Genomic DNA, 11375 nt, shown 5'->3' with positions numbered 1-11375 from the left:
ATCCCATCCATACTCCCACCTCCGAGGCAGGGAGAGGGGGGGTCCGGCTCTAGCCCTAATCCCGATCCCATCCATAGTGCCATCCCGGAGGGGGAAAGAGAGGGGGCGGTCGGACTCCTGTCCCCGTCCCAGCGCCGACCCCACGCACGTTCCCATGCAGGGAGGAGAACTCCTGTCCCGTCCCCGGGGGAAGGGGCGGTCCCAGCCCCGGGCGGGGCAGTTCTGGCCCGGGTCCTGCCCCGTTCCAGCCCCGTTCCCCGCGCCGGGAGGGCGGTGCAGCCCCACGCCCGCTCCGGCCCGGCTCACACGCGGCGGCCGCGCCGGGAGCGGCGGCACCGGGGCGGGGGAAGGACCAGAGCCGGGCATGGCACGGCCTCCGCCGCCCTCCTGAGCGGGGCGATCGGCGCTGATCCCCCGGCACCGAGCCCGGCACGGAGCCCCCGGCTCGGCATCGCCCGGTGAGCGCGGCCGCAGCGGGCGGGGGACCACGGGGGGAGCACGGAGGGACAGTGGGGGGACCACGGGGGGACCAGAGGTGGATGTGGGGGTGCTTGTCTTGCCCACGACAGGGAGGGACAGGGGACGACACCCGGAGTCCTGTGGGAAACTCGTGCATAGGTGGCAGTGGGGACACGGGTGGGGGAACACGCACATGGGGGGGACACGACACGCCCAGGGGTGAAGGGGACATGCACACACATGAACAGGGGACGCACACACGGGTGGGACACGCCTCCCGCCGTGCGCACACACGCACATACTCATGGTGGTGGCACTTGTTGCTGCCCGGGTGACACGGGTGAGACGGGTGGCACAGGGTCCCAGAGCACCCAAAGCAGGGAGTGGGGCAGTGCACGGACAGAGCTGAACCCCGGCTCTCCTGCTCTCCTCCTCTCCACCCCACAGACTGCCCGTACTGCCACTAAAACTGCCCCAAAAGCCCCAAAGTGCCCCAAGAGAGGGCAGTGGGACCAGCAGCCAGCAGGGAGTCACTGGCATGGGCTGGTGCTGGCACAAATGGTTCAAACTGGGCACTCAGGGAAGCTTCCTGCTCCTTTTGCTCCTCTTTGCCTGAATTATTGGATTTTTAATGCATTAATTCACAATATGATCTTTGCTGCTCATTTCTCCCTTCCCTGGGGAATTCACTTGCTGTTTATCCGGAATTTCCCGTACACACCTCTGGTTAAAGCTGTGGAACTGACTCCCTGCTTTGCTCCGCATGTTTTTCCACCTCTTTGCGTGCTGGGCTCCCTGTGTAATTTCTTTGGGAGTGTTTTAATTTACACTGCAATGGGTGATACTCTGATTTCAAACCGTTTGACTCCTTCTAGCAGCTCCTAACCCCCAAAACACCCTTCATCCCAGAGATGGGCACTGGCTGACATGCAGGAACAACTTTAGGGGAAAAACATCTTATTTCTCTTTCTGTTGCAGTTTTCTTATCAGTTTATTGCAAAAGCCATTTGGCAACCCACTGCCTTCCTGTGCACGAGGTGAGGAGCAGCAAACCTGGCTCTGGAGGGCCACCAGCTCTGGGGGATGGTGGCCCTGGCTCGTGGTCGCTGCTGCCAAAATTGGGCCCTTTCATTACCACCAAATTCCTGTTGTTTTCCCTCAAGTGAAGGGTGGCTGATGGGTTAAGGGGCTCCAGTGCAAAGGGAGAGACCCCAAAAAGTGCTGAGCCCTGAAGCATGGCTGTGTCCCAGGGCTTAGTGGGTTATAAAAGGCCCAGAAGGGTTTCTGACTGTCATGGCACAGAGTGACTTTGTCCTGTCTCTGCCCAGTGCGATTTTTATCTCGGGTTGTTGACACAAAGCCAAAGCCATGAATAGTTCTCTGGCAGCGGAGCGTGCTGCCGGCCACGCCGGGCTCCCTCCTCAGTGCTGAGCAGCCCCCACTGACAACTGAGTGGGAACCACCCATGAAGCAAAGGCCCTATTGCCTCCATGGGATGTTCCTTGTGGAGCAAAACATTATCCCCCAAAGCCCAGCCCGTGTGGGGTTTGCTGGTGGTGCCATGCTGGAGCCTGATAATTGTGTTACCCTGACTGTCCCCCAGAGTGCCTTTGGTTTTCCCAGGGTGGTTGTGCTCGTGGTGGGTGACTCCCTTGATGTGGGCAGGAGGCTGGGAGGTGTCCCTGGAAATGTTCTTTCCCCCAGATACAGAGCTTGTAGGGTTACCAAATTGACCAGAAACTGGTCCCACACTTCTCCCCCACTCTGACTGTTGCTTCCTCCAGTGAGCACCAAAAGGTCATGGAGGGCAAAACCAAAGTCAAACTCCTGACAGAAACACCACCTTTCTGTCTCCAGGAAACCTAAAGGATTCAAATGCCCTGTTTCCCCCATGGCATAAGCAGAACTCGAGGTCTGAGGGCTCAAGTAGGTCCACCCCAATCCCATGGGATGCTGCAGGGCAAAAACAGGCAGGGAGCATCACCTCTGCTGAAGCAGGAAGGAAAGTGTTGGTGAAGGGATTAAATATTGGCCAGGGTTGATGTTTGCTTCCAGGAGGATCCATGGCCAGAGCCCTGCCAGGCTGGGAATTGAGTCAGGTTCAACTGAATGAAGGTGGCCTTCATTACCATTGTCACCAATGGTTTTAATGCTTTTTTAATTCACTTGAAAGCCACAGATTTGGTTAATCCCAATTGATTTCCCATGGTGTGGAGCAAGGCAGGAGGTTTTGGTACCCCTTGGGAAGCGAGGGCTGGAAGGGGGATTGATTCAGGGAGGAATTCAGGGAGTTTCTTGGGGAAAACCAGAAATTCCCAGAAGTCATTTGTCTCAAAGCAAAACATTTTGACCTCCAAACAAAGTCATAAGGTTCTTTTAAACTCATTATATCTTTTGTCCAGACTCTCTCTCCCCTTTTTAGCTTGGATCAAGTTACTGACAAACCCTCTAGGAAACCAAAACACCCCCAGAAAAATATTTTTCGTGGAGAAAACAACTTGAACTCTGCTATTTCTCAGCCTAGCAACAGGAAGGGAAACTGAGGCATGTGGCTGCTTCAGTGGGGAAGCTCCATTTCTGGAGTGGAGCTGCCCTCCAAAGGTGCATTTTTGTAGGGACAGAAGCATGGATTCTTTGCAAGGTTTTGGTTTAAATGAGGTGTTCTGGCTGTTTTGGGGATGGAGGAAGGGGTAGATCACACCCATCAGGGATAAAGGAGGGATGTTGCCTGGCAGGAAGATGGATAAAGCCCCTTAAGCTGCTTGGGTATCCTGGAAATGAACCTTGGAGGTGTCTTGCCTTGGGATTGCTGGAGAGAAGCGCTGGGGATGGTGGAGATGGGACAGCTGGGGATGTCCTCAGCCCACGCTGGTGGCTGGGGCCAGCCCGGAGGAGAAAGGCTCTGAAGGTCACCGTGGCAGAAAGGATCCAAAGGGAAAGGGCAGATGCAAACCAGGCAGTTTGGGCAGGCTCAGATTTCGGCCGGATCCTGTCTCGTGGCTCCGAGCGGCCAGGCGCGGGAGCATCCGAACGCACCGCCTGTTTGCTTTTGCTCACAGAGGGTTTGAACCACAGTCTCAGAGCAGTGAAAAACGATTCCAGGTCGTTTGCTTCCCAGAGTGTCGAGTAGCTCCTGATCCCGAGCGAGGATTTTGATGAGTCTACTAAATGCCTCCGAATTAGGGCAGGGAAAACACCCACGTTCTCCGTGTGTCCTTTGGAAGGGAGTCAGGGAGAAGATGCGGTGAGTGGATCGTGGTTTCAGCCCCCAGCATAAAACAACGGGAGCTGTGGCAGAACCAGGGGCCGCCTCTGTGAAGTCCTGCTGGTAAATTAATCGACATTAATTATTTGGGAAGGCCAATTAAACCTCATCAGCCCGCTGTGAAAACGTATTCATCGCAGCCGTGGTTTGGTTGTGCTTTGTTGTCTTCAGTGACTTTGCTGCTGCTGGCAAATTGCCGAGCACGAAACACGTCTGGGAGGGCACTGGGAATGCTGAAAAATGGAGCAGGAATCAGGAGTCAAGGCCTTTACTTGGCAATTCAGTGCCCATCCTGTGGTCTCCCTATGGAGTGCTGGCCATCCCTCAAGTGCCCGTGACCTTCTCCCGTGACAGCCCCCTCCTTTCCCATATTGGCTGATCTAAATATCCCTGGCAGATACAGTTACAGGAGCATTTTGGGATGCTGACTTCACATGCACATGCCTGTGGGCACTTTATTTGAGGGCACTAATCTGCCCAGGCTCCTCTCATCACCAGGCTCCTCTCCCGTGCTGCCTTCATCCACTGGCACTGATGGTACCTGTTTTCTGGGAAAAAACTCCCATGTCCCATGGGATAAACAGGTCCAAGGCCACACTGCAGAGAGAGAGAGATGGTCCAGCCATTGCAACCTGCACATGGTTCATCATGGAGGAAACTGCATGTGGATAGCTGGAGGGCACACAAAAAGCTGTGCATAGTCACCTGCATCCAATGCCAGAGAAAAAACTTCCCACTGTGACCTCGGAAAAAGGCCAGGAGATGAAGTGATGAGACAGGTGCAGGTGGTTCTCACCACAGCATCGTGGTTTGTTTGCTTTCGGTGATCACAGAAGTCTTTATCCCGCTTGGCACCCTCAGGGATCGCTGCTGCTTTCGCCCTCCCCTCGTCCCTGCCGGGGGCTCAGGGTGTCACAACTGGAGCAAAGGGCAGTGCCAGCTGCCAGCCCTTGTGCCTTCTCATGCCTTGGCTGGCCCTGGCCTCTCCAGCTCGCTCCCTGCGGATGCAGCGGGACTGGAGTGAGGGGGTGGCCTGCAGCCACAGGGCCGGCACACACAGCAGGTTTTGTCCTAGGGATTCTGGGCAAAACTAGGGTAAAAAAGGAAAAAGAAAGGCTTTTGCATTCCCAGAAGGAAAAGACGGGAGAGCACGACAGCAAGGACAAGGCTCCATTCAAACCAGCCAGCAAACACTGTTTGTTCCTTGTCCTGAAGGTGGAGATGAGGAACTTGGCACCTCGCTGGGCAGCTGGAGGAGATTCCCCACCTTGGCTTAGGGATGGGTTTCAAACCCTCTTTTGGGTTTTCTTGCTGGTGTCTCAGGAGCCTGTGGGGAGATGGGCTGGAGTTTGGGGTGATCTCCCCCCATCAGTGGTGGATTGTCTGCAGGGGAGAGAGGGAATGCAGATGGAGAAATCCCATGCCAGGCTGAAGCCTCTGGAACTCTGTAACCCTTCCCTGTGCCTTTTAGGGCATCTTGTGTGGCTTCCCTCGGTCACGGTGGCCTGTCCAACCCTTTTCATCAGCTGCCAGGTCTGCGGGCAACCTCTCTCTGGTTGGCCCCAGATCTGCAAAGCTCACAGGGAAGGAAGAAACTGCAGAGAACAGCAGCTGGAAAATGTTCTCCCATCTGCCAGAGCTCTGTTAACCCTCTCCATCCATGCCGCTGAGGACTTGGGGGCAAAGCTGAACTGAGTGCAGGAAAAGCAAAACCTCGAGGCCAGGACAGAGCAAGATCAGTGCTGGCTCCGATTTTCATCACAGAGTGGTTCCCAAAGTGATATTGGGGTTTTTGCAGATGTTGCAGGTTAGTCGGGGTGCGAGTGTGCGTGTGGCTTCCACCCCCTGTCCTCAGGGAACTGAGCCTCAGCCAGCACTGTTCCTGCTCTGCTCCAAGGGGAAAGCAGCAGGATGGGGGAAGCATCATCAGGGATCGTGTCAGTGCACATCTGGACAGGTTGTGTGATCCAGCCCCTGGAGCAAGGACTGGAGTTATCCCCTTGTGATGGGCTGGAAGCATCACTCATCCCTTCTCTCTCAGCAATGAGTTGTCAAGGTGCTTTTCAGTACCAAAGTGCTTCACTTTGGTGAGAGATCATCCAGGCTGGCAGCTTCGAGGAGACTGTCATGGCCTCCTTCCCTACAGGATCTGAGTTGGAGGCAGGGGCAGCACAGCTCTGGATCAGGCGCTTGTTTTGCAAGAAGGGGCACGGTCACACTGTCCCTCAGCATGGTGGCACCAGGTTAGAGCTGAGCCCTTTACCTGAGAAGGCTGGGATTGCTTTTTTCCACCTAAAATCCTGGTGAGGTTTGGGTCAGGGTACATCCCACACGCTCATTCCAAGGGTGCCTTTCCTCAGACCTTTTGTCATGCAGGAGCTCCCGGTCCTGAGTTCCTGCGCTGGATTCATCTCCCTGGAACCCCCATTTCCGCAGGCTTCCCGTAAGGCAGGGAGCAGCAGGGACATCAAACCGGCTCCTCTTACGGGAAGGGAGGAAATGCATTTTAATTTGATTCCTGACCCATGGACTCACTCAGAGATCAAGTGTCAGCAGGGCCCAGGGCACAAAAGGGCCCTTGTCCCTCCTCACAGACAGGCCAGGCTCTGTGTGTCTGCAGAGACCCTTTCAAGGCCCTTTTTCTCCTCTCAGCTGATCAGTCCCATGCAGAAACCAGCCTTGCACAAGCAGAGATCAGGGCCAGGGAGCAGGACTGCGACCTGGCCACCATCAGCCCAGCACTAAACCCATTAAAGACCCCTCATCCTCATCAACAGCCAGCCCAGGCAGAGTCCCTGTGGTGGAGAACACACTCCTTTTGGCTAGGTTTGATTACAGGGCCTCCAGCTGTGGTGAGGTTTGCCCTACCAGAAGGAGCTGAAGACTTCTGAAATGGGGGCCAATCATGAGGACTGCTTGCTGAAATTCCACTTTCTAATCCTTTCTGCCTGGGATTTAGCAAGATTTCTTAATGGTGCTCAGCTGAGTCACTTCTTGTGGCTGGTTAAACACAGAATGGAGCATCTTTGCTGTTCTGTGATGCAGGAGACCAAGTTTCTGTGTGAACCTGGTGGGAAGGGTGGTTTGGGACATTGAACTGGGCTGCAGGACACCTGAGGTGGACTCTGACATGTGGCCTGGGGTTTGTTGGTGACTTTAGAGCAGCTCAGTTCTTCCTCTGTGCCCCAGATGCAAAACGAGGTTAAATAAGACTCACTTCATCCGCGTAACCATAATTCCTCTATGCCAGGGACCGCTCAGTTGTGTCACCAACGCCATGAGGGCACGGTGTCTGTGGTCAGTGATGTGCTGCCCTCTTGAGCCATTGTCCTTACAGCCTCTTTGCTTTCCCCACAGGGTGATGGAGAACCTCATGACTCCTCCAGCCTGGACCAGAGTCACCAACAGCTCCTTGGACCCTGGTGGCACAGATGACAACCCCTACAAGTGCGTATTTGATGAGGACTTCAAATACGTCCTGCTGCCCGTCTCCTATGGCATCGTGTGTGTGGTGGGGCTCTTTCTCAACCTGCTGGCCCTCTACTCCTTCATCTTCAGGATCAAGACCTGGAACGCCTCCACCACCTACATGTTCAACCTGGCCATATCCGACACGCTCTACGTGGTCTCCCTGCCCCTCCTGGTGTATTATTACGCCATGGGGGACAACTGGCCCTTCAGCGTGGGGCTGTGTAAGATCGTCCGCTTCTTGTTCTACACCAACCTCTACTGCAGCATCCTCTTCCTGCTGTGCATCAGCATCCATCGATTCCTGGGCATCTGCTTCCCGCTGAAGTCGCTGCAGTGGGGCCACGTGCGCCACGCCCGCAGGGTGTCGGTCGTGGTGTGGGTGGTGACCGTGGTGTGCCAGTCCCCCGTGCTCTTCTTCGTCACCACCAGCATCAAGGGTGACACCATCACCTGCCACGACACGTCCAGCAAGGACCTCTTTGGCCAGTTTGTCATTTACAGCTCGGTGATGCTGGTGCTGCTCTTCTGCATCCCTTTCCTCATCATCATCGTCTGCTACTGCCTGATGGCCCGGCGGCTGCTGCAGCCCACCCGGGGCATTTCCCGCCTGTCCCGCTCCAAAAAGAAGTCGGTGAAGATGATCATCATCGTCTTGGTGGTCTTCATTGTTTGTTTTCTTCCCTTCCATGTCACTCGTACCTTGTACTACTCCTTCCGGAGCTGGGACCTGAGCTGTGAGACCCTCAATGCCATCAATTTAGCCTACAAGGTGACTCGTCCCCTCGCCAGCACCAACAGCTGCTTGGATCCCATTTTGTATTTCTTAGCAGGGCAGCGATTTATGAAGTTTGCGGGCAACAAAATGCTAGGGAAGCCTCAGAACGAGGTGGCACTGGGCATCGTGCCCAACAGTCACCTGGGAACCAGCAGTGACACGGACACGCTCTCCAAGGATCTGAAATCCTAGGCCTGCTCTGCAGCAGAAGGGTTTATCCCAGGTGTGAAGGCAGGTCAGGATGCTCTGGGGCCTGAGGCTTTGGGTGTTTGGGGTGCCTGGGCTTGCACCCACTCCAGCATGGTCTGTGTCAAACGTGCTTCTCTGCTTGTTTTGTTGTATTTTTTTCAGGAAGATGCAGCTGTGGTTGCACACACAGACCCTGATCTCTGGCTCTGCATCCCAGCCGGCCCCTCTGATCAACGCTGAGGTGACCAAATCTGTGAAAAAAATCATGCCCTGAGTGCCTTGAATCGTCTTCCAAAGTGAAAACGCTGTAGGCGAAAGGTGCCCCTAAAGAATTCCATCTGCAGATTGCCTGGCACAGGGGGAGCTGGAGTTCGTCCGTGCCTTGTCAAGGCAGGAAAGGCTTTGGGTGGATGAGGAGAGTCAGCTGCAGTTCTGCTGAACAGCTTGATGAAAACGTCAAGGACAAGTATCACCCACAGCGGGAAAGGGTCTCCCACAGCTCTGCATCCCTGAAGAAATGCTCTCCCAGCTTCAAGCTGGCAGAGCAGAGATGGGATTCCCAGCTCCTGTCCGAGGGCTGGCTTCCCATTAACCAGGGTGCTGATGGACATTCCATCCCACCGGAGTACACTGGTAGCAGCCCACCGGAGTTTACTGGTACCATCAAGCAAGTCCCCTGTAGGTTTCTCCAGTGGGGCCAACATCTTCCAAAAAACCCATTAGTGCTTCCCAACAGCAACAGTCACCCTTTAAAAGCTTTTAGGGACCTACAGCTTCCAGCTGCTGGCTTTAATAATCATCTCCAGCTCATTAAAATTTAAGGTGAGCTCTTCATGTCTTGTTTTTAACCCCCTTCCTGGTGACTCATGTTTCCAGCCCAGCAGCAAAGACCAGTGTTCATCCCTTGGCTGAGCTCTGCCACGTCCCCACTGCTGTCCCTCAGAGGTGACAACATTTGCCAGCGCTACACCCTGGGTTGAGGAGCTGCAAGTGGTGCTGAGCTTAACCCCATTCTGGGATCCTGGATTTGGAAAAAATATCCACAAAACATTTCACCAGAAGGTGCTCTTGGTGTTTCTCTCTGTGGCTGTTGGGTTGGAGAGCCCAGAGTCCAGGTCCATGGTCTCCCTGCCAGGAGGATGCTGATTCCTCCCCCCAAAAACGAAAATTGCTTGGGCTGCAGCACTGGACGAGTCATATTCTGTAAAAGCTCTATTTCAGGACTAGGCAAACACGTTTGATGTTGGCTTAGACCAAGACCTCAGAACACTCCTTAGTTTCTCCCATCCTTCCTTCTTGTGAAGTGGTTTGGTGGAGACAAAGCCACGTCGCAATGTCACCGGTTGTGTTCAGTCACAGGTGACTGGGACCATTTAGGGTTAACTGGGAGGTTCCTGTGGTCCCACGCCCAATGGAGAGCTCTTGTTCCAACCAACAATGTCGCAACCACAGGAGGCAAAGAAAGGCACCATCAGCAAAGACAAATAGGACATTTGTAGGGTGGTTCATCCCACCCTCGAGCATGTTTAGGACAGGATTGGGTTAAGACCGGACTTGCACCATGGCAGCACCTTTATTCCTTTGTTCTTGTGAAGGGAGCTTGGCTTGATGGTGAGGGTCATGGCGCAGTCACTGGGGCGAGACAAATAACTGGGAGAAACGAATTCAGCCGGGGCACTGAACTGGTACAAACGTCACTGCAGGCCAGGCCTTCCCAGTCTCCCACACTTGGCCAAAAAGCAGTGTGGACTCGTTACGTGCTCTGAATAATTCAACAAAAACATGCCCAAAGTTCCCTCCTGAGGTCCTGCTTGGAAATGCCACCTCCTCTGAGCTGGCTTCGAGCCACCACCCTGGGCAGCACTGCCAGCGCCATCAGGGGGGTCCCTCTGTGATCCTGATCCCCAAGTGATCCCGCTGGCTGGATGCAGAGAGGTTGGAGAGGTACCAGCTGGAAATCTAGCTCCAGACTTGGTTTTTTGTTTTTATTTGTAAAAGCACTAACTTACACTAGAGAGGAAAAATAGGTGAGTTTTATGACAGTGACTGTACATTTTTATTTTTGTAACGTGCAAACACCTCGGATTTGTGATAGTAAATGAGTTTCTTTCTACTACGAGCACTTCTCTGCCGTCTCCTCTGCTATGTGCAAAGATGGGTATTGGGGTTAGGAACTGGGTTGTTGAATGTTGTGGATGTATTTTAATCTCCAGGTACAGCTGTCCCCTCCTCTGTGATTCCTGATCTCCATCTAATTCGGTGAATTCAATCTCCACTCTTGATTCAGGATTTTCATGGGGCTGATGCCACCAGTTCTGTCAAAACCCAGGTGCAGAGACAGCTCTGTGGCCATGGCAGGGCTTCACAGGCACCAAAACCCCTTGGAGCATGACAAATTCAGTAGCCAACCTCTTTGGTTGTGTCTCCATGGTCTTGGTAGCTTCTCCTAGGCTACTCCTGTTGAAGACTAGAAGAAAATTGTTACATCAAGTAATTGATTAACAAATCTTGAAATAATTAGTCTCCCATTCCATAGGCTTTTTTTTTTTGCTTCTCTGGTTCTCCCAGCCACTCATGAAGCCACCAAACTAAGATGTTGGAAACTTCTTGTTCTCAGAGCTCCTCACCTTCCCCTGCAGACACCAGGAGAAGGTTTCCTGAGCCTAACCACAGTCCCCATGAAAAAATACATTTGGTTTCAATTTATTTTTCATTTGGTTTGCAATTTATCTTGGTCCCCAGCATGGCTTTTGCGGGGCCTTTCTCGGCCAGTGAAACAAGGCTCAGGACACACTCTGCTCCATGGAGGTGTTTATTCCAAACTGTGGCCAAGTCACCTTGCAGTCTGCTCAGGAATAATCTGGGCAGCTCAGAGAGGAACTTCCAAGGGATATGGATGATCTCTGCAAATATAATTTTATGGAAACGCACTGCTCTGTGCATCCGTGGAAGTGTTCAAGGCCCGGTTGGACAGGGCTGGCTCCAGGTGTTCCTGCCCATGGCAGGGGGGTTAGAATGAAGTGATCTTGAAGGTCCTTTCCAACCCAAACCTTCTGTGATTCCATGACTCTCTGGTCCTATGAATTCCTTCACTTTCATCCTATAGCTGATTTCAAATCAGTTTACACTGGATGTCCCAGAAATGTCTTTAAGGTGCAGCCACAGTCACTCATCACCCCGCTGTGGGACAGAAGCCCTTCGTGGTCCCCTGCACCG

The 11375-nt window shown here is 53.7% G+C and overlaps 1 protein-coding gene across 2 annotated transcripts; it reads left to right on the top strand.

Moving 5' to 3' along the window:
• Positions 1 to 279: 279 nt before the first annotated feature.
• P2RY2 (purinergic receptor P2Y2) lies at positions 280 to 10278 on the top strand. 2 transcript variants are annotated; one of them, XM_048295172.1, is made up of 3 exons: positions 381 to 458; positions 7082 to 8205; positions 8322 to 10278. In XM_048295172.1, exon 2 carries the CDS (start codon positions 7086 to 7088, stop codon positions 8160 to 8162), a length of 1077 nt encoding a protein of 358 aa, XP_048151129.1. In that variant the 5' UTR covers positions 381 to 458; positions 7082 to 7085; the 3' UTR covers positions 8163 to 8205; positions 8322 to 10278. The 2 variants fall into 2 exon arrangements, with proteins under 2 accessions (XP_048151130.1, XP_048151129.1); XM_048295173.1 differs by having other exon boundaries at positions 280 to 458; positions 7082 to 10278.
• The last annotated feature ends 1097 nt before the right edge of the window (positions 10279 to 11375 follow it).

This window comes from Corvus hawaiiensis, chromosome 2 (genome assembly GCF_020740725.1).
Source record: "Corvus hawaiiensis isolate bCorHaw1 chromosome 2, bCorHaw1.pri.cur, whole genome shotgun sequence".
In the NCBI taxonomy this organism is placed as follows: Eukaryota; Metazoa; Chordata; class Aves; order Passeriformes; family Corvidae; genus Corvus; species Corvus hawaiiensis.
This window is presented reverse-complemented; position numbering and strand designations above follow the sequence as displayed.

What these genes read in the sequence shown, in the direction of transcription:
- P2RY2 (XM_048295173.1), top strand. Translation starts at nt 7,086, where the DNA reads ATGGAGAACCTCATGACTCCTCCAGCCTGGACCAGAGTCACCAACAGC.